Source organism: Cuculus canorus, chromosome 8 (genome assembly GCF_017976375.1).
Source record: "Cuculus canorus isolate bCucCan1 chromosome 8, bCucCan1.pri, whole genome shotgun sequence".
Taxonomy (NCBI): Eukaryota; Metazoa; Chordata; class Aves; order Cuculiformes; family Cuculidae; genus Cuculus; species Cuculus canorus.
This window is the reverse complement of record NC_071408.1, coordinates 25334320-25361954: the sequence shown is the minus strand read 5'-3', so window position 1 is coordinate 25361954 and position 27635 is coordinate 25334320. Positions and strand designations below refer to the sequence as shown.

The 27635-nt window shown below is 41.6% G+C and overlaps 1 protein-coding gene across 1 annotated transcript in view; it reads right to left on the bottom strand.

Moving 5' to 3' along the window:
- Positions 1-27635, bottom strand: part of TRABD2B (TraB domain containing 2B) — a 297563-nt gene that overhangs the window by 106117 nt on the left and 163811 nt on the right. The window contains exon 4 of the mRNA XM_009561919.2: positions 15663-15837. Within this exon, the coding sequence (XP_009560214.2) occupies positions 15663-15837 (175 nt within the window). The remainder of the gene's footprint in view (positions 1-15662; positions 15838-27635) is intronic.

The window sequence follows — 27635 nt, the reverse complement described above, 5'->3', positions numbered from 1 at the left end:
ACAGTGCAGAATTAACAAAACAAACAAAAAAGGCAAATGTACTTGGGTACACCACCTCATCACACTTTCCCACAGTCACAGTGATCCAAGGCTGTAACTAAAGTGCACTAACAAAGCCCCTTCCCTTTTAAGACTCAAGTTTTATTTTCCTGTATTCATTCCCCTTTCTCATGCAGCAGGAAGAGATTTTCAACACAATTCTGCTTGTATTTTGTTAATATTAGACTAGTGGCCACGCCATACTGGACTGGTACCCAGCATCCGCTCTGCTGGCCCCTCGGTGAGGCTCAATCAAACGTATCCTTCATTTCAACCAAATTCTGGCAAAGCCTCCTTATTTTATTCTCTGGATCCAATAGATGAGGAGCTGAGAAACTGCAGAATACCCATCACTTAAGTTCAGTAGAAAATCGCATAAAATTGCATGGGATTTTCCCATCCAATAGAAGCAGCAAACTGCATTTTCCTATGGATCTGTCATTGGAGAATGAGCTCCTTTTCCGACAACTAGCAAGGAGTGAGTTTGAGTTTATATCATAGCCTCCTCCTAAATGGGAACATTAACAGAAACTTCCTCCTCTTCCCAAAGCTACTTCTTTCCAAAGAGGAACATAACCACACGAACTTCCACTTTCCACAAAATTCAAAGGAAATTAGCCCATAGATTCAAACATTCCTAGCAGAGATGTGTAGAGCAAGGCTAGTCCATCTGATGGGAAACCACAACTAGCCTCCTCCCTTACTACACAGTGCCACCAAATTTGAGTTTTCACCTGCCTGTTGTGACACTTCTCAGCCTCCTGTGAAGCTGTCCGGGCAATGTGGGACCTCCACACAAAAAAACCCGCTTTGAATATTAACATGCAGTCTCTAAATGACTCTATGAGGAACTGCAAGATTTTAACAAAGTCAATGTAAGGCAGTATTCAGTGTCCAGGATAAAAAAAAAACCTATCAGGGCCTTGGTTAACATTGCCAAAGGCAAAGGTCTTCAGAAAGATCTCAAACTTGACCTTTTCAAGAGAGACAGTTTTGTCAGGAAAACATAAATCAATCGGGGCCATGTAAGGCTCTGTGTTCCATGCCTGAAAACAGGCTGACAGGACTCAGTAATCTGGGGAAGAAAAGAAGTAATGGAAAACTCGCAGTATTCCTGCTCACAAGCACTTAAAAAAAATAAATTAGTTTGTGTGAACATATTTCAGTCTGTGACTTGTTTGCAACCTATCAGTTTTGTCATGTTTGCAATTCCTGGGATGCAATTAGTCATCAGCATCATTTGGCTTCTTGATACAGTGACTGTGATTAAAAACAAAACCAAAAAGAATAACAAATAGGAAAGCAACTAATGAACAATAAAAGCGCATTCCACAACCCAATATCTTCGCAGTCATTAAAATACTGGTATCAAAGAATAATAGCTTTCTTCCGAATTGATATAGGCATGCTTTTTTATGGATGGCAAGTAGAAAAAGATATTATTTAATTTTTTGTTTTGTTTTTACACAAAAGCAATTCTTCGAGATGTGTTTCCACCCATAATCTACAAAAACAGACTTAGGGATCATTTGAGAAAGTCAGATTTGTTTTATTAAATATTCTTCAAGAAATAATTAAAGGAATAATCAAAACCATTTGGTGTCCTCAAGTTATGCAATATTTACACTTCACAAATACGATAAATTCATTTTAACCTTGTTTCCAAAGAGCACGAGGCTTACAGGATCCTGCTATCCCTTTGTGCATATGCTTTTGTTTTTATGACCTCCCTTGAAATATTCTGAACCCATGGGCAAATTTCAAATCTATTAGACAGAAGAGTAGCTGTCTCCAAGATAGTCCTTTCTGACATATTTTATGAAAACAGATGGCTGGATAGAGACTCACCAATCTCTCCAGTGGAAAGAAAAGTTGCAGGGTGAACCTTACTGGAGACATCAGAGACCAATAAAGATAATATGAATGCCCTAATTAACAGAAATGCCTCAGCTACGGTTCAAACCTTATTAGACTGCTGGGAATCCAAGCAAATGACCTAAAACCATAGGAAACCAAGCTTCATTAATGTCACTGCTCTCGGAAAGTGTAAATGTTTGAGGATCAGAGCTTAAAGCCCAAATAGCTCCATGTGGACTGACCTTTAGTTTAGACAGTTAATTCCTCCAGTCTGTGATCTCACTTACTCTGTGCATCTACTACATTCAACACAACTAAGTCCTACCTGGAGGTAGATGTCACCATCCTAACATGGTGCAACCTTGGCTGGACTACATAAGAGTTCACCATTCTCATGGGCAGCACTTATTTCACATAATTTATTAAGGCTCTCCTGCAAACTGAGCTTTTTCTTTCAAAAAAAAAAAAAGTTCAAGGCAAAATTGAGGAGTTTTCTGGAACTGGAAAAATTCCTCCAGCCATCTTCAGCCTTCGGCAAACCCCAACATACACTAATAAGAACAGTTCTTTCATTATTTAACTTTTTAATATTCTAAGTTCTAGCACTTTATGTTTCCTGTGCCCACATACGACACTGAAGGAGTTTAAAGGAAATTAAATTGTTACCTGTGGACAACAGTTTGAAGCTCAGAGTTACACACGTTATTAGGGTTCACAGAAGAACAAGACAAAATTCCAGGAGATCAGATTGATCAGTCTAATGGTCTCTTCTAGTTTTAAGGCTATCTCCTGGGGTTTTTAAATCGATCAAAACAGTCTTTCAAGTATTTATAAGCATTTAAAATATTATTCGTTCTTTTCTCTTTATAAAAAAAAGAAAGCAAGTGAATGTCACAGTACGGAAATTAATCCTCGATTCTACTAAAATATCAAGGGGAATTTTACCAAATGTCAGCCTCCTCAAGCTGCGTGTATTTATTTAAACCATTTTGGTTAACAGCAGACTGAGGGGGCAACTTTCTGGCTAGAAGTTTCGCAAATATTTTAAGTAGGGTTTTAATTGACCCAGTTTGACATTAAAAGCACTTTTTTAAACTCTTGATATTGTTAGCCATTTAAGATAAGTGGCAATAAATACAGATTAATTGTAACACATGAAATGAAATCTTCGAGCTGTGGTGGGCCAGTGAAAAGACCCTTTGTGAGTGGGGGAGGTGGAAGATCATGTGTTAGGGTTAGGCTAACAGAATATCCCGTCAAGCTCAGCGAGGTTTTTGGTAGCTCACGCTGTGACCAACTGCAAAGACAACAAACTTTGTGCAAAGGCAAGCGGGGTGATTGGCAGGTATTAAGAAAAACAAAAACGCCAGGAGGAAAGGTTCTCTTTTGACAGGAGTACTGCACAGCACAGAAGTTAAAGGCAAGCCAACACTGGAGCTTTTATTGTGTGGGAGATGATCAAACTGGGAATGTAAATTCAGGAAGACAACTTCTAAGATGCTGGTGCTTTAGCGAGATGTGGAATAAATACTACAGACTTTGTGAGTGGCCCCAAAGGGGAGACTGACTGGTGAGTCTCTCCCATAACAATAAAAAACCAAAACCAAACCCCCGCCCCACGCACTTTCCTGTTTTTTCCCCAAATCGTGCTTGCAAACAGAAAAGTTACATCAGGAAGCTGCTTCACAGGGTCTCCAGGTCTGAGTCACTCCTCATGGGCAATCACTTACACATTTGGCCAGGCTGCTGCTTTAAGAGAACAGTGAAAAGTCAGACATATCATACACTGAGCATTTATTTGGTTTTGACTGCCTGCAAAAGGGATAACTGTCCTTGATGAACACAAACGAGAGCCTGCTCTCTCTTCAGAGGTTCTATTTCCTTCACACAGCTCCAGGCAGGTCAGGCTTGTGAATGACTGCGCTTGCACCAAAGTGGCTTTCTCTCCCTACAGTCAAATAAAGATGGAAACACTTTACACTTCCTGCATGTCCAAATCCATTTCTTCTGTGCACCCACAAAGATGGAAAGTTTGCTCTGAGCACTGGAGCTCACAGGGGAATCTGATTAGTGAACAAAATGGTTGGTTAATCTTGGGCTTCAACCGTATCACATGATGGGACGAAAGAGTTGCGCAGTGCTACTCAGAGGTTTCCTCGATGTGGGAAAATCCAGCCCTGGACAAGTTTTCCAGAGCTGGTGGCAGAGAGCTTTTATTTCCCCTAGAGTCCATGCCAAGCTGCTCTCCAAGAGATGGTGGAAAGCACTCCTGCGTCAGTCTTCTGCTAGCAATTTTTCTTCAGGACTAATAAGGCTATTCTATTGGCAGCAATGGAAACATCGCTTAGGGAGCTCTTAGTACGTGGAGCAGCTTGCTCAAGGTCAGGTAGAGGTAAGGACAAAACACCCTGAATTCTTGACTCTTGCTCAGGGTTCAATTAATCCCACTCATCCAAAAGGCAGACATCTGTTGGATGCTAGTTTTGTAGGTTTCCTCTGTAGTCAGTGGAAAGATGTCTCCAGACAGCAATTCCTTTCATCTTAAAATATGCATCTGAGATAAGTGGGAGGATTTGTCCTCTGAGGGTTTGAGAGGAACTCGATGATCTTAACACAGAAGATGCACTGAACTTTCCGACACCTACAGTTCAAGGAGGAGAGTCTCACCCCAAAGTTACCACTGTAAGGAAGATACTAGATACATAATTTTCAATGTCAAGGAGAAAAAAAACCCCAAACAAACAAAACTAAAACCTAACTAACTCTCTCTGGTTTGGTTTATCTGATCCCAATCTGCATTTTGCACTGGAAAGTTTTCAAGTACTGTCTTCATCACAACGTTTTTTGACCATCTTCTCCAACTCCTAAGTGACAACTATCCCCTTGCCTGATAAGCTAATGTTGCAAAATCGTGTTCCTCCAGGTCATGCCTTACTCTTTCTTTGTTTCTTAAATTTATTCCCAACTGCCAGTGAGCTGTTTCAGCTCTCAATAGAAATGACCTTCAGTCTGGGGAAAGTGTTCCCGAACTCTGCACACAGGAATGCCGCCCCAGGCTGCCTCCTGGACTCCTAAGATTCTGATGCTCTTTTCACCCCTTGGCTACTTAAGAACATTTTTGGGCACGGTTGATGGCACACTTGGCCAATTAGCAGTAGTGAGGCTGCACAGTTTGAGTGCCCACGACTCATTAGGTTTATAGAGAGTCCTGGAGCCATGCTGCGGTCACATTTACAAACCTGCTTCTTGATATTGCTCTGGCCTTGAGAGTGAACACCTCATTAGAGGGCAGCCTAGAGGTAAAATGTGGCTCCTAATATACTCTAGATAATAACTATTTACCTTAAACACCATTGTTCTTTTCAAAATGTGAACTACTGTGGACTACACACCACGTTCTCCTACATGCAGAGGAACCAATAAAGTGCAGTTGCCAACAGAGATGTCTCGCCTCTTCCATAGGGACTTTCTGAGATCTAATAAAAGTTGAGCTCATGCTGTGCTCTTTCGGTGGATGAGCACTATGAATTTCTTTTTCTTCTACCCAATCACTTATTTTCATGAAGCATGCAAGAACTTATTATCATCTGTCAAGTTTGGTTATAATCAGCCAACAGATGAAAGGTTTACAAAGGGGAAAGACATATTCACACAAACGTATATACACACATACATACTCACAAACACCGTGATTGCTTAAGCCTCATTTCCTTAGGAAACCAGATTAAAAATAGCATTGATGTCAATAATGAAGTCTCTATTTCTTTGGCAGATTTCTGCTCCTTTTAAACCAATCCTCCCAATGAGAGGTACTGCAAAATTTTCAACTGGAAACAGACCAGATCGCTAAGTGATAAGAACCTCACAGCAGTTTCACTGTACCTCAAACACCTCAAGGAAAAACACAAAGTGAATGTGAATTCTGTATAAATACTGAAAACCGGTGCCAAATTTCATACTAAGTTAACCCAGTGGTAGCATTTGATTTTTCTCTCTAATTACCTTCAGTGTATAAATACTATTTTTAAAAGTTTGCAAAACCTCGGTATTTAAGGTATTTCCCATAATAAAGTAGAGAAAAATACTAAAAATACTCAAGTTATTTATTTTAGATACAAGTCACATAGGATTCAGTGCTGCAACGTTATTCCAGGAAAATGATGGAGACTTCAGTTTTCTGCATGGGCCAGATCCAAAGCTGAACTCCACCAAAATGTTGTGTCTAGATTAAATAGGGGTTTGGAAGTTCTCTGGCAGAATATTTTTCAGTTGATGAATGACAGTTTATCAAAATCAAAGCATGTGGAGGTCTCATTGAATACCTCTTGAAACAGAAGATGTTTCAAGACAGACTCATCCAGCTTTTTGCTTATTCATCTGCCTCTTCTTTCCCACTGCCCGCCTGGAAGCTGATAGGAGTAAATTCTGGTAGTTCTGAAATCATGTTTTGCCATGTGTCAGTTCACAACTCTTTAGCAAACTGGTGTACCAAGAGAGCTCTAGGGCTAACGACCTCCAAGCCAGTCACCTGTGGGCTTCCAGCAGCCACAGCTCTAGAGCTTCTACCAGAAGCAGCATCCCAGTCCTAGCGCACCAGCATTCTCCATTTTTGCTAATAATTCCCATGTTTTCAAAAATTTCATTACTATCTTTTAAAAAAACAATTCAAGGCAGCAACATTTTCCATGGATTGGAGTTGCTTCTCTCTCCCCATCAATCAAGTTCAGACTCAGGGTTTCATTAGGTCTGTTGCACAGACCAGAAAGGGGAGCAGAGAATCAGGTATGAACCCAAAGTTTTTCCAATTTCAAATGGCAGCTTAGCTACTAAACTTGAGTTTGAGCCCCGTTTCAGTTGATATCAGAAAAATCTTGTGCAACAGACCTCTACTGCTTCCTATAGGCCTCTAAAAATGGCTGAACAGTGGCAGAGCTTGTTTTGAATGTCTACGAGAGGTGAATAACTAAAGTTTATGACATCTTTTCTTGCTGGGTGGAGCTCTAATTATTTCCCTTCTGCCTCTCTAAGTAATTCTGTCTTCACTTTACATTTCTGATACCTAAATATTTTTTTTGGGTAGAGGTACATTGCGCACACATTTTCTTTTCCCTGTCACGTCTCTTCTGATCTACCAGAGAAAATAACAATGGTACTGGGATTTAATAGGCTTATAAAGAGGGCATTGATGTTTTCCAGTAATCTAGGCTGCTACTTGCACATTAAGGAACTGGAATAACAAATAAATGTTGTCTCAACCAGGTGCACGTGCCAGTCACCCTGATGTCAGCTGCAGAACTACCATTAATTCAGTGAGAATAGGATCTGATCCCAAATCCATAAATCCTTTCTCAGCGAGTTTGCTCTGATGGTATTCCTGGCATAACCATGACCAAGAAAACCTGGAACTCTCACAAGAACGCCCAGTTTAATGAGATTTCCAGTCCCAGTTTCCATACCAGTAAAAATCCTCAAGAAATCCACATAAATTACAGCCAGGCTTATTAAAGCTTTCGGTTTCACATCTACTTTTCAAAAGTAACTAACTCCAGCCAGCAGTCATGCTCTGCCTTTCCAGTGCATCAAGAAGATCACTGGTTCTTCTCCGTATGCTGTCCTTCTGCAGCTTGGCCTTGAAGTTGTCAAAAATGACTTGAACCTGTAGAAGTTGAACACCAAAAGCAGTGCAAATCGATTCCTTACTCTACTAAATTCCCTTCCCAGATCCTGCTCTAATAGCCTGAGGTTCTGACAGGGGAGCTGCAGGGGGTACAGCTATGGTGGTCTGGGATGCCCGGGGACATTCCTGCCCCTCCACTGGTGTAAGTATCCAGGCAGGAGAGGCAGCAGATAGGAACATGAACTCACATCCACCATGTCAACTTGTGTTAATGTGAAACACTACCGAAGGATTTGTGCCAATACACCAGGCTCTGAATTTAAGCAAATCGAGCAACCAAATGTCCTTCTGTCCCAGGACAACAGCATACAGCAAGGTGACCGGAAGTACATTTGGCTGTGGAGACACCTTAATCACTGCAGGTAGCACACAAACATATCCTAGATGACACCAGATCCTTAGATCCTTTGCAATCTGTATCTGCCTTTCCACATGAGCATCGGACAGAAGCCTCTGTGTTAGAGGAACATTGCCAGCCTTGGGAAGACTTTAAAAAAGCAGTATGGAGAACCCCAATAACGCTGTTAGAACTGGTTGGGAATTTTCTGATGATACCATTTTGGGACAGAAAGTGATGAATTGTCTGGCATTCCTATATTGATTTCAACACTCCTGTTACGAAATCTGGAGTTATATGGGACCTATCCCTGGTCTCTTGTGAGCTTGCAGGGTGGCCTGTGGATCCACAGCAAGTTCTCGTGTGTGTGTGTGTGTGTGTTGGGGGGAAAGAGTATTTCACCCCATGTTTAAGCCCACTCCTGTTCAGCAGAGTGCTTAATCCTGGGTGTAAATCTCTCATGATCCTTTGCAGTTCTGAAAAGGGAAAGTTTCCTGAATTACATCTACATTTTTAGATCTCAAACACTGAGGAGAAATACAAGGGCATAGCCAAAACTTCTCTTATTATAGGGCAGGAGGGGCCAATATAGCTTTCTTTTCTTTGAGAACAGGCAGGCAGGATTAGTCTTATACAGTAGAACTTGGCACAGGCATAATAATAAATATGATATGAAAATGTCAGAGACCCAAGAGGAGTTGACATTAATGTATGCATTTCTTTAAACCAAAATCCTACTGCGTACAGACAACTTTCCCCATTCATCATGGGAAGAATTACACCAGAGGTGGTAAACCTACACACTGCAGCTTGCAAGATCCATTTTATTTGCTTTTAACATCTACTTGAATACCTGCATTTAGCAAAAATAAAGGCCTGGATTTGGGACTGCACCCTGCTTCAGTGGAGCAACGATGAAAGCAACAGTGAGAAGTGGCCAAGTAGGACACCCCACTGAGCACGATGCATTCTCCACAAGGCCAAAGGAGTCCAGGGCTTGTCCAGATTGCCGTAACAGTTTAGGTGGCGACACACCAGGAGAAAAAACAAAGTGCAAGCCTAATCACATGAACCTGCTCTTCCACTTGCTACATCTCTTGCCTTTCTTGGCTGGTACAGCTGATAACAGCCTCAAGATAGGTCCCGCATCGCATATGCTGTACTGTATTTCTACGGTTAATAACTTCTTATACAACAGGAGTTTTTCTCAAATAAGAATTAAAGGAGTCAGCCTTCAGAATAGTAGCTCCCTTTTCACAACAGAGTAGTGCAGACAGGTTTATTTGGGCTTCTCTAACTTAGGTGCTCTCTCTTTGATGATTTAAGTTTCAGGTGAAAAGCAAATATTCTAAGGCTTCCAAACCTCCATAGGAGAGAAGATCAACGCACCTAAAAAACGTTCCACCCATTTATTTTTTTTTAATTTATTTTAAAAGACTACAGGCTGTATTTGCACTCGAAACAAGCTTTCCCCAGTGGAGTATCTCCTGATTTACAACAGAGAGTCTGAAAAAAGAATCAGGCATTGCCTGTTTAATGCAGGCTTTTAAATGAATCAATTACGTGTCTTTGGTCAAAATTAGCATGCAAGTACATTTTTAAAAGCAAAGTCATACTTTGCCTTAAAAGCTAATAGTAAAAGAAGTCCATACACAAAACAGGCCGACCTCACTATAAGCATCTGGATGCCCAAATAAACATGAGCAGAGGGAATTCTAGCATCTGCAAACTGTTAATTCACCAGTTTTTTCTCTTTTGTAGGCTCGCCAAGTTCAATCTCCTGGTTGCCAACTTCTTACTCCACTGAGACAACCCATTGATGAACTGCGCTAGTGATGTCAGTAGCACCACTAATCAGTGTTGGACCAGAACATCTCACCCGGGGAATAAAGTCTCTTTATATTCCAGCCTGCAAGTGTTCTCTTTTTTCTCTCCTTTTCTTTTTCTTCTATGTTCTACAGAGGACCCAAGACAAAGAATGGAAATGGGAAAGAACTACACAATTCTCGAAGGCAGAGGACCAGACTTCTGATGCCAGGCTGAGGTGTTTCTCAGTGGCACAACACTGGGTATAACTTTGTGCCTGATTTGCACATAAGATTGCATCAGCTGAGAGTGCAAAACAGCTATTTACATATTCAACATCTGTAAATCCTGAGTCCTCCATGTGCCGTTGGATGGTGACCTCTAGACATTTCAATTTTGAAAAAATAATTTTAAGTAACATATGTGAACCTGAGCGTCAGACCTGGTGGCAGGTGCTAATGGCTTTCACAAAGGTTCTCTGGATTTTAATTACTTGCATTTAGGCTGCATATAGTATCCATCATTTCCTTTCTTTTCCCAAACTGAGTAGAAATGTGGTTTCCAGTAACAAAAAAAATCCCATCTTCCACACCTTCCCTCTCCCTCCCCAAATTCAACAGGCATAAATGTTCCATCTCAGCTGTGGTTACCTTTTTAGTCATGGATGAAGCATTTTCAAGACAGCTGCATCATCTGGGTATCACCCCAGGCACTCTAGTTTATGGAGAAAAATAAGCACATCTCAGTGGTGATCCAGACCATGCAAGATCCAAGTCACCTTGGAGATGTCTGTCAATTCACTCCTTCCCTAGTGAAAACACAGGGCAACCTACTTCTGAGTCCCATTATGAAGAACCACCAGATAACATTTACCAAAGACTTTGGAAACAATATGTAACACTATTGTTTGGGAGGTTGGACTAGATGACCTTTAAAGATCCCTTCCAATGCAAACTATTCTATGATTACTGCTAACAGCCTAATTTAAGATGAACATAATCACTACTGACAACAGTGCCTGTCAATGCTGACTGAGAAAACTGCAGAATGAGGAGGGAATTCATCTGTTCTAAGCATAGAAATTATCAAAATCGACTTCTGCGGTTTCCGCTCTGGGACAAATACCTCCTGCTTTCATGGGAGTGCACAGACATCTACAACAGAGCCTGTACTATCCTTTTTTTTTTTTTTTTTTTTTTTTTTTTTTTTATCGCAGAACATCTCAGAAATTTAGATGTGATCCATGCAGTCACTTTAGCAGGAGCTGTGGTCACCAGCCTGTTCTGGCTTCTACCACACCTTGAACAACAGCCCGGGTCTTCTCTGACCTCTCAGATGCAGGGGGTGCCTGGACCTGGTGGAGTGGGAAAACGTGTGCTTTCCTCCACCACAGGACTGTAGTCCAGAGACAGTTGGATTCCCATATTGCTGTGGCAGATGCTATGGTAGTTGCATTTCAACTCTCTCTCGGCACTAAAATAATATTCTCCATGATATATTTATTATTTTAAATAACCAAACCCACTGCCTTAAAGCCTACTGATTTGGCTGCTAATAAACATTGTGAACTGGAGCAGCATCCGAATTTCTGAAGCAGTAAATCCAGCTCTCAGCTACAAAACTGACAGCTCTCATAAAAGAAAGAAAGAAATGCAAGTAAGTAAAACATCCTAAGGAAATTATCGTTCAAATTAACTGCAGACATAAATTTATCCATCTGTTATCATAAGTGTTACTCGAAAATTATTTGCCCATAAAAATGAAATAAACCAGAGTGATTTTTTTCTTAAACATTGACTTCATGTGTATAGTCTTAGTTGCCAAAATATTAACTCTTTTTAACAACCCATGTGATCTTGGCTGCATCTCTGTTTCTTGACTGTAAATGGACCTTTATAAATTTCCTGTATATATCAGGTCTAAGGCGCTTCATTGTTATTAGGGATCAGTAATTCCTAGCAATCCAGGATGAGTTTGCAAAACAAAAACGAAACAACTCCCCAAATTTTACTTGAAAGTTGTTTATTTAGCTACCTTTACTCATTCAAAGGGAAAATCTACCATGCCTGTTACATAAAAAATATCATTTAACTGCAAAAACAATAAATACTGATTCATTCCTAGAGAATAGTTACTGCGAATACAGGTATAGTGAGACTTTCACATTAAGTCTGAATACGGTAAACCCTGGCAGGAGAATAATGAAGCGCACAGAGCTGGGTCCCATTTTACCCAACGCCTGTATTTTTCTTGGAGAGAAGAAAGAAATGAAAGTAGAAAGAAGAAATGGCTATTTCACTTCTACATGTTTTTATAAAAGAACAAATTAAAAGTCTGAACCGCTCCAATGCATTTAAATTGCAAGTAATACCATAGAAGGCAGGGAAGGGAGAAATCTATTGAAAAGTCTACTTTAATTTTAAAAATGGAAAAGCACTGAAGAGCTCCATTTAGATTTGCATAATATTTTGTTTTAGTACTTCAGACTGGAACACCAACAAGAAAGTATCTTTCAACAGCATAAAAATGCTTTGCTCTGCTTCACTTTGAGGATGTAAAAGCTATTTTATCTCTGTTCCCTTACCACTCCTCTGTCTCCAGGACTTGTCTGTCCAATGTTGTCATGGACTCCTGCTCAAGTTACAGACCAGACTCTGAACCAAACCTCTTCAATAGCCACGATGCCTTTGCAGCTCAACTCTAAATGGCACACAGTGAACCAGTTTAACTGGGAATCCCAGTCTACAGAGGAGAAAAACACGCAAGCTTTTGGGATTTTGATTAATGCCTGCAAGAAGTGGACTTGCTTTTTCAGAAGCAAAACACAAAAATTCTGTTTTCCCCAAGTCGCTAAAATTTCAACTGAAAAACTATTAGCTAAAAGGATTTTGATCAGCCTTCATTTAAAAGTCAGACAGAATAAACACAGCAGAAATTCTATGTATAAAATAGCTAATAACCAGACCAGCTTGGTTTGCAGCTGAAGCCAGCCATGGTTTTCATCCTGTAAACTACTGCTTTTGGTCATGGTGACTCCTGTGAGTGGTTTGGGTTTGTTTTTTTTATTGGTGGTTTGTTTTTTTCTCTTTCTAAACAACAGTATATAATAGTGGAAGAATTTATAAAAATAAAATTTTCTTGTTGTAGTCATTAAGAAAGATACGCTGAGCCAAATGAGACCATTATTTGCAAAGACACCTGCATGGTGTTTCCTGGCTTAATTTAGCTCATTATACTAATCTGGTGCTAAGACAATACTGAACTACCCATCCGTAGCACTGGGATCTTTAATGAATCTCAGGATAGTGCCCTGACAGACCAACAGTTGCTACGCGTAGCTGTGCAAAAGCCAAGGAGACCTAACTACAGTAGTTCCCACAAGGTATGGCTCCCTGGTGGAAGCCACCAGAGAAACCAGGCAGGGGTCTACTGCGGGAGGGCTGTTTTCAGGGTAGGACCCCGTCCCCAGCTATCTGAATGCCACTGAGTCCAATTGAATCATCATGTAGAGCTCGGGACACCGTCCTACAGCAACCTCAGTCCATAACATCGTGTTTGGAGAAGTTTTTGCAAGGTGCCTTTTTCGTAACAGTCTTCTTTTCTTATTTAGTAAAATACTTATTTACCTAATTTTATTTACCAGTGCAGTTTTATCTGATTCTTCCTTTCCCAGAAACTATGATGGAGATTATGAAATATGGAAACTAATTCATAACACACATATGTAATTAAATTATTATGCATTCATTAGTTCAAATATACTCAAATGAATGGGAAAGAACAATACTTTTCTGAATACATTATACAGAATATTATTTTCAAATTATTTCCTTTCCATGATGTTAGTCTTAAATATGCATAATCTTAAATGAAGTGAAATAACTTCTGCAGCGTTCCGAGAGCAAATGTACTCCTGCAGAGCCTATCATGCTTGTCCCAAACCAAATGGGCATTCCTAAAATTTTGCATTTCAGAATTCACAGGAACATGAAAGCTTCTGCTTTCATCAAAATCACTCTTCCCTTTTACAAAAAGCAAACCCAAACTCTCAAGGGTTTGGGAAACAATTTGAATTCATGACCCAAGCACATACAAAAAAAAAAAACCCCTTAAAATTCAAGAAGTAGATATAAGAATGCAAAATACAAAAATGTATCAATGAAAACCACTCATAATTCAGTGCATGGGGAAAAAAAATCCAAAATAACCAACAATGTGGAAAAACTGCATTTGAATCATAAGAGAAAATGAACTTGCTTGTGCTTCGGTCACATAAAAGCTGAAGAATTAATATTTTTCTAAAAACTTACTGCATGACGCAAAACACCTCAGAGAAGAAGGGAGGAATTAACTTTGCTTAAAGTAGCGATTGCCTGCTGGGATAGCCCACTTTTGTGCGAAGGGCCACAGGGATGCTGGAACAAACAACTCAAACCACAAAGCCTTTCCTTAGTGTCTCACGTGCAGTGGTTTTCAATAAATCCTGGGGTGTGTGTCCATCTGTCCTGCTACAGCCAGCGCTGGGAAAACAAAACAACCCAGCAACAAAGATGGTTTTCAACATCACCAAAAAATGGGCACTGACACCGAGTCTGTCCTCCGAGCTCCAGTACATGATATGGATAAGGGATTTCCAGAACTAAAGACTACATCAAAACCATCATATTTGATAATCTCTGACAAATCTTGCTCCATGGGTCAGATATACTGTATTTTACGAATCCCTGTCCAATTATGAACTATCATGATACATTTCCCTACTGTAAAAACAGTTGAACAAAACTTCTCAGACAGAAATATCAGGCAAGCTTGAGATTAAATAAGCTTGGGAAAATTCAGTCTGGATATACTCAAAAAATTAATGCATCAAAACGCATGTATCCCTGCTAAACCCTACAGTCTTTAATCAAAATTCCCCCCCAAACTAAGTAGTGAAAGGCGAGTTGTTGCCAAAGTTCATAGCGAGAGCTATGGGATGAGAAGCAAAGTTCTGTCAAAAATGAGAAATTGTCAAAGAGGGGGAACAGGAGGAGTGGATCAGTTCTCAGCATGACAATCTTGAGCTGCCTCGAAGACGAGGGAGCTCAAAGAGCCACTTAAGCTGATGCTCAGGAGTCTGCAGAACCGGAGCCTGAACAGTAATCATTTCTACTCTTATCGCACAGAAATGTGAATTCAATTAGAAAGGGAAAAAAAAATTAAAAGGGAGAAAAAGGGCAGTAGCATATACCGTCCCAGACATGCAGAAATACTATAGACATCTTTGTTGCACAGACTTCTCAAACAGAATTTAAACAGGCAGAAGGACACACTGGATTTTTACTTAATGATTTAAAACACTGGTATTTAGCTATGCAGAACTTATACAGTTGTTAAAAGTCCAAAACCAGTCTGTACCAACAGGCCACCGAAGTAGCCAAGTCACCCATTGAGAAAGTCTAACTACAGCAATCCCAAAAGGTTTGAAAGCCCAGGCCAGCACCTAGAGCCACCCATGCATACGTGCCTACGTCACAGCAAGGTTTACATTCCCCCAGTCACTGTCATCAGTAGCTGGGCTTGCAAATTCAGACGCGCTTCAGCCACCTCTTGCACCTGTGGCCACAAACACAACCATGACATGAACATAACCCAAGCAGCTCACAGGTTGGGCTGGGCAAGGAACAAACACAATAGTGTAAAAATTGTTAATAGGTTTACATTTCTACACTCTGATGGAAAGCAAAGGAGTGCAGCCTGTCCACAACCTGCCTAGACCCAGATCCACCTCTTTACACCAACTCACTGCATCTCAGGAGCACGTTTAGACAAACAAAATGCTTTCTGATTCAAAGGTAAGTCCTCTAAGATATCTTCCTGCTGGACCAGAGACAAAGTCCCAAAGCATCCAAACCACTTTCCTTCCAATCACAATAACCCAGTAAAACAGAGATACTCATTCCATACCTGCTCCAAAGGCAAAGAAGAAGCTCTTGTCTCTGTTCTCCCTTAAAAGTGCCATCACTCTCTTCCCCATTCTCTCATTTCTCTTGTAGATGAGCTCCTGTCTGAAGTAGCTGTCTATCTCCTGAGCCGTCACCTGCTCATGGGGTGGGAGTGTTGTGTTGATGAAATTAGGGACCTGAAATGGATAGAGACAGAGAGGTTCAGGTGGTAGTGGTTAAGTAATCCCCCAAACGCTGGATCATTTACTTTAGCCTTATTTAAACCACCTGAGCATCACCACCATACAAAAAAAACAACAAACCCAAAACAAAACAAAACCCACTAGAGGATGAGTGAGGTTGTTAGGGAATCCACAAAGAAGAACAAATCACCAACCAACCTTTTTTTTTTTTTTCCAAAGCAAAACTAGTATTTTACTAAATGAAACTTCAGTTCATTTTGACTTTTCTTTATTCCCTCAGCTGAATGTAGTTTTAGGTATTACATTTGGGTGAGTTACTAAAAGCCTTACTCTCTGCTTTTTCAACACATTTGATTGGCTATTTAATACCAGAACAAGGCCCATAAGCTGTTCTCAGTCAAGGTCACCATGAACTTGAATAAGGAATGCAAGATTTAGCTTATCTATGCTCCTTTTTAATAACCTAATAACCTAACTGTTAAAAAAGTAGGAAAAGTTAGCAAACCCAGACATAGGAAGCAGTAAATAGGGCAGACCCCTTCATCTTTCTCACAGCTTATTAGATCTCACCAGAGAAGACCACGCATTGCACCATGTAAACCCCTGGAACAGGCCTGATATTTCTGGGGAGCAAAAGGGATTTCCACAAGATCTGCTTCTTCAGTCCTCCTTTTTTTGTAAGGAGAAGTGTTCATAGCCACAGAAGAAAGGTGGAAACCCCAAGGACTGCTTGAATTAGGGCAGCAGAAACAGGAATGAGCCAAAATCTAAGTAACAGTGCACAAACAAGCAAGAAGTCTCTGATTATTAGGATAGGTAACTTGTTTTGACCTGATGAGGGTCCACGATCTACCATGAGAGTTTGGGAGCCTAGGAGACCTGCAGCAAGAAGTGCTTGACAACTGTTAACAGGACCCAGGCACCTTCCGGTGATTTTCTGTGCCTCACCACTGGAAAGCAGCTTAAGCTGCAAAACCCAGATTCAGATTTCTGAGTCCCTGGGTACACGTAAAGCTGCCAGGATTTCCAGTGTTAATCTGAGGCGGTGGTAATGATATTGCATGCACAGCCCATAAGGGGAACATCCCTCACTCACTGTGCTGAAATAGTTGATGTAAGGACTCTGTTACTTTGCTTAATTCTTTCTCTGGTTTTCTACTATAGCAAATTCCTGTACTCATTTTCTAACAGTTGCCTTTAGTCTTTGTTTTTCAGCTCACCTCTTACCTTCCCACTTGGCCACATGACTCTATCACAACAAGGTTTGTCTCTTCCCACCCTCTTCACTCATATTGCCTCTCCAAAAGCTTTCAGCAATTCTTAGAGAAAGAACTAATTTCCACCTTCCCAGTGGCTCTCCTTAAAGCTTTTTCATCACAGCCTCAGCTACAGCTCTTCTAACATGCAGGGGACAGAGCAGCAGAGATTTCTCACTATGTGTTATGCAGGAGGACAAGTCTAGGTCTTGCTTTGGATTCCTACCAAAAGCTGTAACTGGCGGAGTGAGACAGAAATGGGCACCACATCTCCTGAGCCAGGGAATCCCATGTGGCTGGAGTTAATACTGCTGCCAACAGTGACCTGCTCTTGCGTGTTGGTCGACATGGACCAAGTGGACCTTTGATTCTCCAAACATTATGACTTCCCAACCTGCTTTGCCAAATCACCATACTTCTCACAGCACATCCCTCAAGGTTTCACCTGCGTTACCCTGAGACATTCCTACTTCCAGGCTTTCCAGCACGGCTTAGCTTCACCAACTTATCTTGTAAGCTTCTCAGAGCATGCAAGTACTTTGCACCTTGTTCTCAGTTTAGCCCTTTGCCAGAACCCAACAAATAATAGTCCATTAAGCCAGAGCTATCGGAGACACCAGTTGGCTGTTAATAAACAAGGAAGCTGCCTTGATGTCTGGCAAGAATGTGTTTGTCTCAAAGGAACACAGGAGCAGCCTGCTGGTGTCGGAGGGGTAAAATGCTGCTGGCTGCTGCTGCAAAGGATGTAGTGGTTTTGATTCCTGGTGAAAAGCAGGGAAAGACTTTTATTGTAGGAATAAAGCCTGAGCAATGAGTAGCCACTTTATACTTGCAATGATTTCTGCAGTGCAAAGCTATAAATCAGTCGGTACATGGAGACTCTACAAGCTATTGTATCTCCTTTACACTGATGCTCCGTGTTTAATGGGTTGATGTAGCTGCACCAGGAGTCAGAGGAGCCTTCAGAGACTGAAATGGAAGGTGAAATGTTTGGAAGATCTGAAGGTTCAACATCCACATAAGAGAAGTCTCCTCTTCCCTGGGGGGAAGCACGGTATGGCACAGCCTGTGAAGACAACCTGCTTTTATAGAAGGCAGGAGCAGCGACACTGGGGGATCAAATGGCTTTGTGCATCCCACTCCAACCTCTGATGCTGGAGGTCTAGATAGCCCAAGACCAGAAGTTGTGTTCAGACCTTGACCAAGAGGGTCTTTGCCAAAAAGGAAAGCACGTTCCTTCACCTTGTGTAACTCCATCACTTGCAATCCTACATCTACATTCAACCTACAGTTGGTTCCTCTTATTTACCTAACTTTAAACACAGCCCACAAAAAGGAGCCATTTATTCGCATTATTTTCCCTCCTCTTCTTTCTTTCTACTCAGTGATAAAAAGTTTGCCAGTGGCAGAGAGATAAATTTAAAACCAGGGACTGGGTTTTGTCAATACTTCTCGTGCTTGTCCAAGAAACAAGACAAAGGAAGGCATCGCCTCTAGAGGCACATCACCAGGCACAGGTCCCGCTGCACCTTGTGCATTCCTTCATTTCTGATAACTGCTCCATCACTGGCAAAAATAAAAGATGCATGCATGTTTCTGCATGTGTGTGGCAGAGGACAGAAGATAAATGATTCAAGTAAGTATGCCCGTACACAGTAGTGCAACCACAGCCTGAGCTACGACACTGGCCCCATTAATCACCTCCACTCCTCCCTGCATCGCAGTCCCTTTCCACACTCAGTGACATACACCATGCCTGGTTTTGAGACGGAAGCTGCTCCTGTTGATTTAAGAAACCCTTTGGATTCCTAACCACCAGACAGGGATCAGGAAATCAAGAAACAGTTGCACTCAATTAGGAAGCTGTTAACTGCAGCCAAGATTTAAGTATTTTTCTGGGAAAAACAAAAACTGTTGTTTTAAAAGGATAGGCAAAAGAATGTACCAGAGGGATGCACCTTCCCTTTTCTACTTTAGCAAATATTTTTGTTTCCATTCAGTTTAAAAGTTAATTGTACCATTTTAATGATACGCATTTGTTGGTTTGAATTGAGAGTGAATGGATGAAACATTTTCTGTGCCAACGGGTGAGGGACTGACCTCCTGATAACATCTGCATACTGCTACTAGCATTTAAATATATGGTGGGGTGGATGACGGGACTGTTGAAAACTAACTTCTAATTTTGCTTTTCAACTAGGAGAGTAGCAGTTGGTCAGCAGAAAAAACACAGTGCTACTCCTCAGTTGGGGTGCGCTCACTTTGCAGCAAATACGTGTGACAAGAGATACATAGATGCTTTCTGTCCAGTCTCTGCAAGCCATCCAATTTTCTAAGAACCAAACCAACACACAGAGATACATATATATATATATAAGCACACACTCTACATATTTCCCATGGAAACTCAATAATATATTTAATTCAGAGGTGTTTAAAAGAAAGTATATTTGGTTTGATGGCATCAGATACAACTCTTTCTGTTGTCAGTTCCTATTTACTTTGCGTTACAGCTCTCCTACAGGCAGTAGGCAGATCTCAAACTCAGTCATTAGTACAACATACATTTCCTATTTAAGCTTTTGAGGTTAAAAGAAGAGAACATGAGAACAAAAAATAAGTTGAGTCCCAGAAATTTGCAGAAATTCTTCCCTTCCACACTGCCTGTGTAATTTCACTTGAGTCAGTATCCCTGATGGAATATAAGTGCGGGTAAAGCTCTGCACACACAACCGAGCTCACAGTGCTGTGCGGTGTGGGACATAATTCTTCACCTTTGAAGTCAGTGGGAGCTTTAGGAAGAAGAAAGAGGAAGGATTGTGGAGTGGTTATGACACTACCCTGAAAAAATGGTTCCGTTCCCATGGGTGATACAAATCTCTTGCATGATCACAAGCATGTCATTTGGGTTTAGACCTTCAAAGAAAACTCGGCACTTAACCTCCACTAAGTATCTTTGAAGCATTTGGCTTTATTCCTCTTGTCTCTCAAAAGCCCATCTGTGAAATGGGGACAGCAAGACTTTTGGACTCAAGAACAGATGTTACATACAAGGCACTGGCTGAATCTAGCAGTTGTAAAACCCAAAGGAAGATCCAGAGTCCAAGATGATGTTCAGCAGTAATCTCTCTTCCCACAAATACTTTGTGGAAGGAGGATGAGATTCTGCTGCAATCGTTAGCCTAAGAGCTAACAACATACTTTAGCTCAGAAAAATCCATCAGCCGTATCTCAAGATCTATGCTATGCTGTCAGCTTTGTCAGTAGAGACAGAGAGAAAGAAATGAAAAGAAAGAAAACAGAAGAGAAAAGCAAAACATATTTGTGCAGAGTCTTTTATCACATTTAGGGCTTACTGCCAAAGTTCAGCTGGAAATTCATAAACACTGGACTACATTTAAGTGCATTTCCCTATTTACTGTTTTTTAATATTTGGACAGATTTTCTGGGAGAGGCATAATGCCAGAGTTGTGAACGTCTATCTGCAAATAATTCTTTCAGACATATATAGGCACCATCAACTTTACTTAACTTTTTTTTTTTCCTGTGCTTTGGATTCATTGTCTACAGTGGAACTGCTCTAGATTCAGTCCAGTATAAAATTTGAATCAGATGTGGGGAAACTGTTATTTTTCCTACTCCTATACACTACATTTCTCAATCCTCTGAAAACCTTCTATAGCCTTGTTCTTTCCGTTCCAGTGACGCTAGCTTGTTTCTGGAATCTGTATTCAAACCGTAAGATTATGTCAATTATGCCCAATATTGCCAATATCAGAATAAAGGGCTGCGTGGCCTTTCTTGCCTACCTGCAGGCAGAGATGGTCTTCATCCATCAATCTACCTGCAGATGGATTAGAGGAAGCTGAGATAGAGAAATGGCAGGACACTCCCTGCCATGGAAAACATAGTGATTCTAAGAAACTTTGATCTTTAAGGTCCCTCCTGACTCAAACCATTCTATGATTATGTTCCTATGTCTTGCTCAACCCTCTTGGCTTCTAAGACTCCTCTCTGCCCTCGTCTCCTAATAAGCAGATAACTAATACCTTTCCAGCCTCACCTCCTGCGCCACATCCAAACATCCAAGTACAACATCATTATCATTAATCCTTGCAGGGGAATCTCTTAATAACACCTCATGTCTCCCTCTCCCCCCACGAGCGTTCACAGGATAAACAGAGAAAACAGGAGGCAGCACATCCAGGGCCACAGGGGTTGTCTGTCATGGGGCAGAGAGCTGGCCATGAGCTTCCCGAGTTCCAGGTCAAGAACCTAAATACAAATCCCATCCATCTTTCCCTGACAGGAAATCTCAGCCTCCATGCTCGTAATCCTTATCTCTGGTTGTTAGCAGGGAGTAATTCCCATATCACACTGACTGCATTAATTTATTTTTTTTTAAACATGATTGGGTTTTCTTTATTAGCCTTCCAGTTTATGAGCTTTATGTGGGCAGAGGCCAGAAGACAAGCAAGGGATCATGCTTTGAAGGATCTTCCGTGTACCATGCAGGTCAGGAACTTTTATACAGTTGACAGCAGTACATAAGATAAGGATCTCAAGAGCTGACAGCATGGCTTATGGGTGCTGCCAGGGAGCCAAAGCAGCATCCCAAAACCTGCCAGTTCCCTGGACAGACTGAATGGCCCTAAATTCACACAAGCCTTTCTTGTGTCAGAGGGTGACATCTGAGCTTGAGTTATCATTTGTTTACGAAGGGAGGATACCCTCCTGCTAACCAGCCTTGACAGGGCACTGTGGTTTTTACTGCAGTGCTGCAAAATATACTGTGCTGGACTTGGAAGGCACCTGTTTCCCTCTGATTTATGGACCCTTCTGGCACCTGGTAGAGCAATATCCGTTTTCTGCAGCCTCTGATATGGAGGATTCAAATAGTGCAAAGTGAACAGGCTGCAAGAACAAGCACCTCCTGACGGAGAAGGATGTGGTTGCTGAAAAGACAACCGCTGGTGCTGACTAGACTGGTTTTCCTCCAGCACTCCTGAGTTTCCATCCTGATGAAGACCATCATTGGCCAGGGAGGGATGTCTGGTTAATCTGATCTAGCCCAAAAGCCAGCAGTTGCCCAGAAGATGAGCTTCCAGCTTGTTATGGAAAAGGAAAACTAGGAAGGAGCTCTGCAAAATCTGCCCAGTTCAAGAACACTGTTATTAACCCATTATTGCCTTCTTTTAAGCACCAAAATTTAAAGTAATATATTGGAAGCCTGAGTGCACTGTAAAAGGAGTCTTTGAGATCCTCAGTACAAGTCAGTCCCATCACTCTTTTCCCTTTCCCAGGCCAAACATCTACCCAAGATGAATGGGTTGCCCAGAGAGGTGGTAGATACTCTATCCCTGGAAATATTCAAGGTTGGGCTGGAGACGCTCTGAGCAAACCGATGCAGTTGAAGATGTCCCTGCTCATTGCAGGGGGGTTAGGCTAGATTACCTTCAAAGGTCCCTTCAAACCCAAACCATTCTATGATTCTGTGGGACTTGGTAATATATTACAGGCATGTTCAGCACATTTTGGAGACCGTGGTCAGGACAGGTATGACAACTTTGTCGATTTTGTGCTGCTAAAATGGTTTATTAGAAGCACACCCTAATACTAAACTTGGATACAGATTCAGACTGATTCGAAGTCACAGAAAGCTTCAACTCATCTGCAGTCTGTGTTCATCCAGTTTTGTTCCCACCCCTTTGCAGAAAGCAGAACAGTTCCCCAGGGACAACTCTTGCAAGTTCTGAGCCCACATCCAAAACACAGTCGTTCAACTCCCATTGATATTCACCAACCAGCCACGCTGCCTGGCCAACACCTATCCCTGCACCACAGAGCCCTTCGGGAAGCACTGTTGAGGTATGCATCAACTCAACATTTCCATGGCAGAAATATCACATCCCTTGGCTTAGCAGGAGTCTGTAATATCCCAAACCTCTGAAACTAGGGAGCAGCCCCCAAAAAACCTGCAAGGCAAAGAGACAGCCAGCTGTCCCTCAGTGGAAAGTGTGTTCTTGTGCATCAGTGGTTGACCAGAATGAAGTCCAAACTATTTTCTGGCTTCAATTTATTGCGACTGTGATGTGTTGATGCAGCTTCCAGCACTTCTGCTCCACTTAGGCACATCTAACTCCTGAGCTAAAGGCTGACAACTCCTTTCGCCTGTCTGTGCTGCACTGATAAGGCCCTTGTTCCCCGGGGGTGTTCATCGGAGGTCAGCGTGTCTCACACCCCCACACCAGTGAGCCCGACTGCTCTTTTCCAACGCGTTGTTTCCTCCACCTGCTGCCTCAGAGGAAAGAGGCAAAAGGCTGCCTGTACCCTTTTCCGTAGAAACCACAATGAAGAGAAGAGTCTCCTCTCACAAACCCTGTATTGTAGGGCATCAGAAACCCACGGGAAAATATCTGGATGAGGCTGGATGGAAAAAATAAAAAGCAAAGATGCTTTTTGCTTGAAGGAAAGCAAGGGATAAAAGAAAGTCCAAGAGCACAAGGAAAGCCAATGTAAGAGCAAGTACATTTCTTGGGATCAGCTTTGGGGAGCCTCTTTTGGCTGTCAGCTAATCCCTGCCCAGCCACATTATTGCTCAGGGTCCATATTCCTTGCAGACACACTGCAGTTCCTGGCAGCGAGCTTTCTGCAGTCGGCCTACCTGACTGAAAACTAGCTTGAGTACCTCTCAGCATGCCATGGTGACTTAAGTGCAAACCCAGAGGTCTTTGAAACTGAGTTTCAAACTAGCTAGCTCACCTCTGTGAGCCCCTAGAACATTTAAGCTTATAAACAGAGGAAAATTACAAAGAGGAGAAAACAAGGAGGAGGAAAGTAGGCTGAAAACTGGCAAAATCTCTATGGATAGTGCATGACACTTTTAAAAAACAATTCTACAGGTGACAGCAAACTCGCCTGCAAGCAGAGTGAGCTGCAGCCCCTGGAGTGCCTGGATGCCCCTGTTCCTGTAGCTTCAGCCCCTGCTGCACCTGCACGGAGACCCTTCCCCGGAGCTCCAGATCTGTCCTGGGATTGCTGTTCTCCCATGTGGCACCTGGCCAAATGACAGTTGTGCCCTGCCTGGTTTAACCTTCTTTCATATATTAGGGCTAAAAAAAAAGCATGTTTAAAAAGAAAATAAAATAAAGGGCGGGGGGGAATCCAACAAAGGCCACAGGGGTGGGCTGAGCATGTCACAAACAGCTCCGGGGGAGCGTGATAATTTCATCCCTGTTAAAAAAAAAAAAACCCAAAAAAACGACTTTCAACAAATCCCTGAAAAGTCCTCACCTCAATGTATGTTTCCTTTTTGTTTTTCCACACCACTTAAATAGTTGCTTTCCAAGCACTTAGAAAAAAACCAGACAAGCAACACCAAGCCCCTCCCTTCCCTACCAAGACCTTCCATCCCATCCCAACCCCATCGCTGCTGCCCCTGGTAGCGAGGCCAAAGTATGCAGCTGGCCTTTCTATCTGAATGAATATTTTGATTAAGGAAGTCTTAACAAAACACAGTCAGAACAATGATCCCAGCCCTCCTTCTGCAAGCTTCACCCAATGAGGCAGTGTATATTTAGGACCAGATTATCAGGACCTGTTTATTAATCGAATAAGGCTGACAAGCCTGTAGTGTATGCAAATAAAGGTTTGGGTTTCAATGAGGAGGGTAAATCTTTACCTAATGATACTCCCACTCCATTTAAAACACCTTTAACATCGGGATTTTTTTGAGGCCAGCTTTCACAAGCTTGCAAACATATGGAAAAGTTCAAGTTTTTCTATTTCCCTTCCAAACGCTTGTTTCCTTTGACAAAGAATATTTTCTTTTTCTGTTCTGACACTAAAACCATCACCTATTATATTGCTATGACACCCAAGCAAAGATACTGATCAAAGGGCAAAGCAGGGCAATAAAGCGAAAAAAAATGGGAACAGAAGGTTTGGGTTTGGAAGGTGGTTTATTAAACCATTGCAATTCTTTTTCCAAAGGTATTTTTCATTTTGTCTCCTGTTACACAGTGGGAGAACAGCTGGCCAGTAGCGGGTACAAACTGAGGTTTAGTTGTTCAGGGCTCTTCAGTGAGTTTCTTCCCATCCCTGTTTTGCAAGATGTTAGGGAAAGCCTGAGTGTTTTCTCGAAGTCTGCAATATGATTTTAATGAAAGACAAGTGTGATCCAAAAGATATGGTTTGCAAGACATCACACCACTTCACAGGGAGCAAAAAGCTGGTTCATAACAGTGGAGTGGTTGGTCTGGACACGAGACCTCCAGAGCTGACACCACAGGGCAGTGCTTTGTGGAGAGGCAGCCCTGCCCTCCTCTTTAGTCCTAGCAAAACTCCAGGCTACTCCCAGCACAGCCAGCCAAGGCTTTCTAGCCATGCTGGCATCTGGCACAAACTGGATGATGACTTTGAACTGATTTTTATTTCTTAAAGGTAGGGGTCATTTAAGAGGTCTAGTATTGGACATAAAGATGTGGAACATCTCCAAGAAAGCCTTTTGAAATGGAACAGGGACCAGTCAAGAGAAAAATAAGGAATAATTCAGACCAAGACAGTGAGGTAGAGACAAATCAAGCTATCCTTGAAACTGAGTTCTTTGCATCTTAGCTGGTTGAACTGTATAAGCCTTGACTTTGGGTTTATGAGCAATCATCTCTCCCAGACGAGAGAAGTGAAGCTGCAGGTCTGAAGTCACGATCAGACAGCACAACCAGTTTACACTGGAGAACCTGATCTGTGCTGTTCGCTATTCAGTAATGTACAATAATCGTGTCAGACCAAGAAATGTTGAGTCAAGGAATACCCAAGAACACGTTCTTTTTGGATAATGTCTGATACTAATCCTGCCAAGTCACTAAAGGCAATCAAAATGCCCTGTTGCCCTTTTTTTTTCCCTCCCTGTCTTAATGAGGTGACAAATACATGTTCTGGATAAAACAGAAAGGGAGAAAAAGCATTTTGTAGATTTAACCCACAAGATATTGTTTTAAAAAACTAACAAGTCTTTCTCGTTTCTCTTGAACAAGTCTTTCCAAGAAACACTTCATAAACCAGCTCTTTAAACAGAAGGGATAGTAAATGCTTTACTGCAAACATACAACAATGCACAGAAAGCAGCATGCTACTACCTTGAACTCCAAATGTTTTTACCAATCACTCCTTCATACTTGTATAATTTATTCCCTTACTAATAAATACAGGTAGCCAACAATCCTTAGAAGTTTTTAATGTAAATCAGGCCTTTTCTAGGTGAATATGTTCCTTTTCTAATACATGTGGCAGTCTATGAAAGAAAAATCTTTGCCTTTAAATGTTTTGTTCCCATTTTTCTCTGACTTTCTCTCCTCTCCCATTGCTTTCTTCATGGGACAGGGGAAGAGGAAGGAACTTCCAAGGTAAGGCAGCTCTAAATGCAAACATATAATGAAAATTTTCAAGCAAGAACTTACTTTCCAAATCTGTAGCATGAAAATTATCTGGGCATTTTATTATTAATAAAAAAATAATCTCTGCAGTGTTTTCCCCAGCACTGTCATCAAGTAGACTTAACTCTCACAATCTGGATCTGTAACCAATTTTCTGAAACACATAAGCCAAAATATAATATTGCTCCAACATGGAATCCTGTTCTGCCTTAATATGAAAATTAGACTCTGAAAAATTTGGCTGCACTTCTGTTTTTTTACTTCCAAATGCTCACAGTATACCAAGACACAAAGCCGTAACTCAGGTGCAAGTGGAAAGAAAGTATGATCCCAACTGCAGCAGATCAAGAGCTCTTCTGAACCACAGGAAGGCAACATTTCTCCAGGAGCATCCTGTGCTACAGCCCAAAGAAAAGAAGGTGGGAGACATCCTCTGCTTGCTCTTGGGGCACAAGAGGCGATGAGCACATGTATCACCAAACACCCGGGCAGCATCGGGACTGCTATCAATGTAATTTTAACAAACACTCCTGGAAGCGTTACTAACCTTTGCACGGAACCAAAATGTCAAACTCATGGGACTGGCTCCTTTGGTGCCTGGAACAAACTTGCACTTGCTTCATTGGAAAGCCTATAATCATTTTCCCTGGAAGAATGAGAGGCTGTGCCAGTTTGCCTGCACTTTGTTACAGCTGAAAATGATAAGATGCTTCCAAAGCATTGCGTTACAATAGCTGTGCCTTCGGTTTATGGGTTTATCTTCTTTTGCTCCAGATAAAACTCCATTCCTTGGACAAATTAGGCCTGCTTGTCACTCAACACTCTACCTAATGCTCTCAGCTGTGTGTTTCTGCAGTTATTGAAGCTGGAGCCCTCCTTCCACAGAGAGCTCTCATTGGTTTGACAAACAAACCAGAAATACAGTTGTATTTTATCCAGAACAAAAATGGAGCATATTAATGATGTGATTAGAATTATCAGGACCCTTAAATCTTCAAGGACAGGTTTACATGCAGGATGATAACATTTTTAAGGGGGTACATAACACAACCTGGAAATCTGTAAACAGTAAGTGCACTGGAAGTGATGCGCTAAAGCTTTT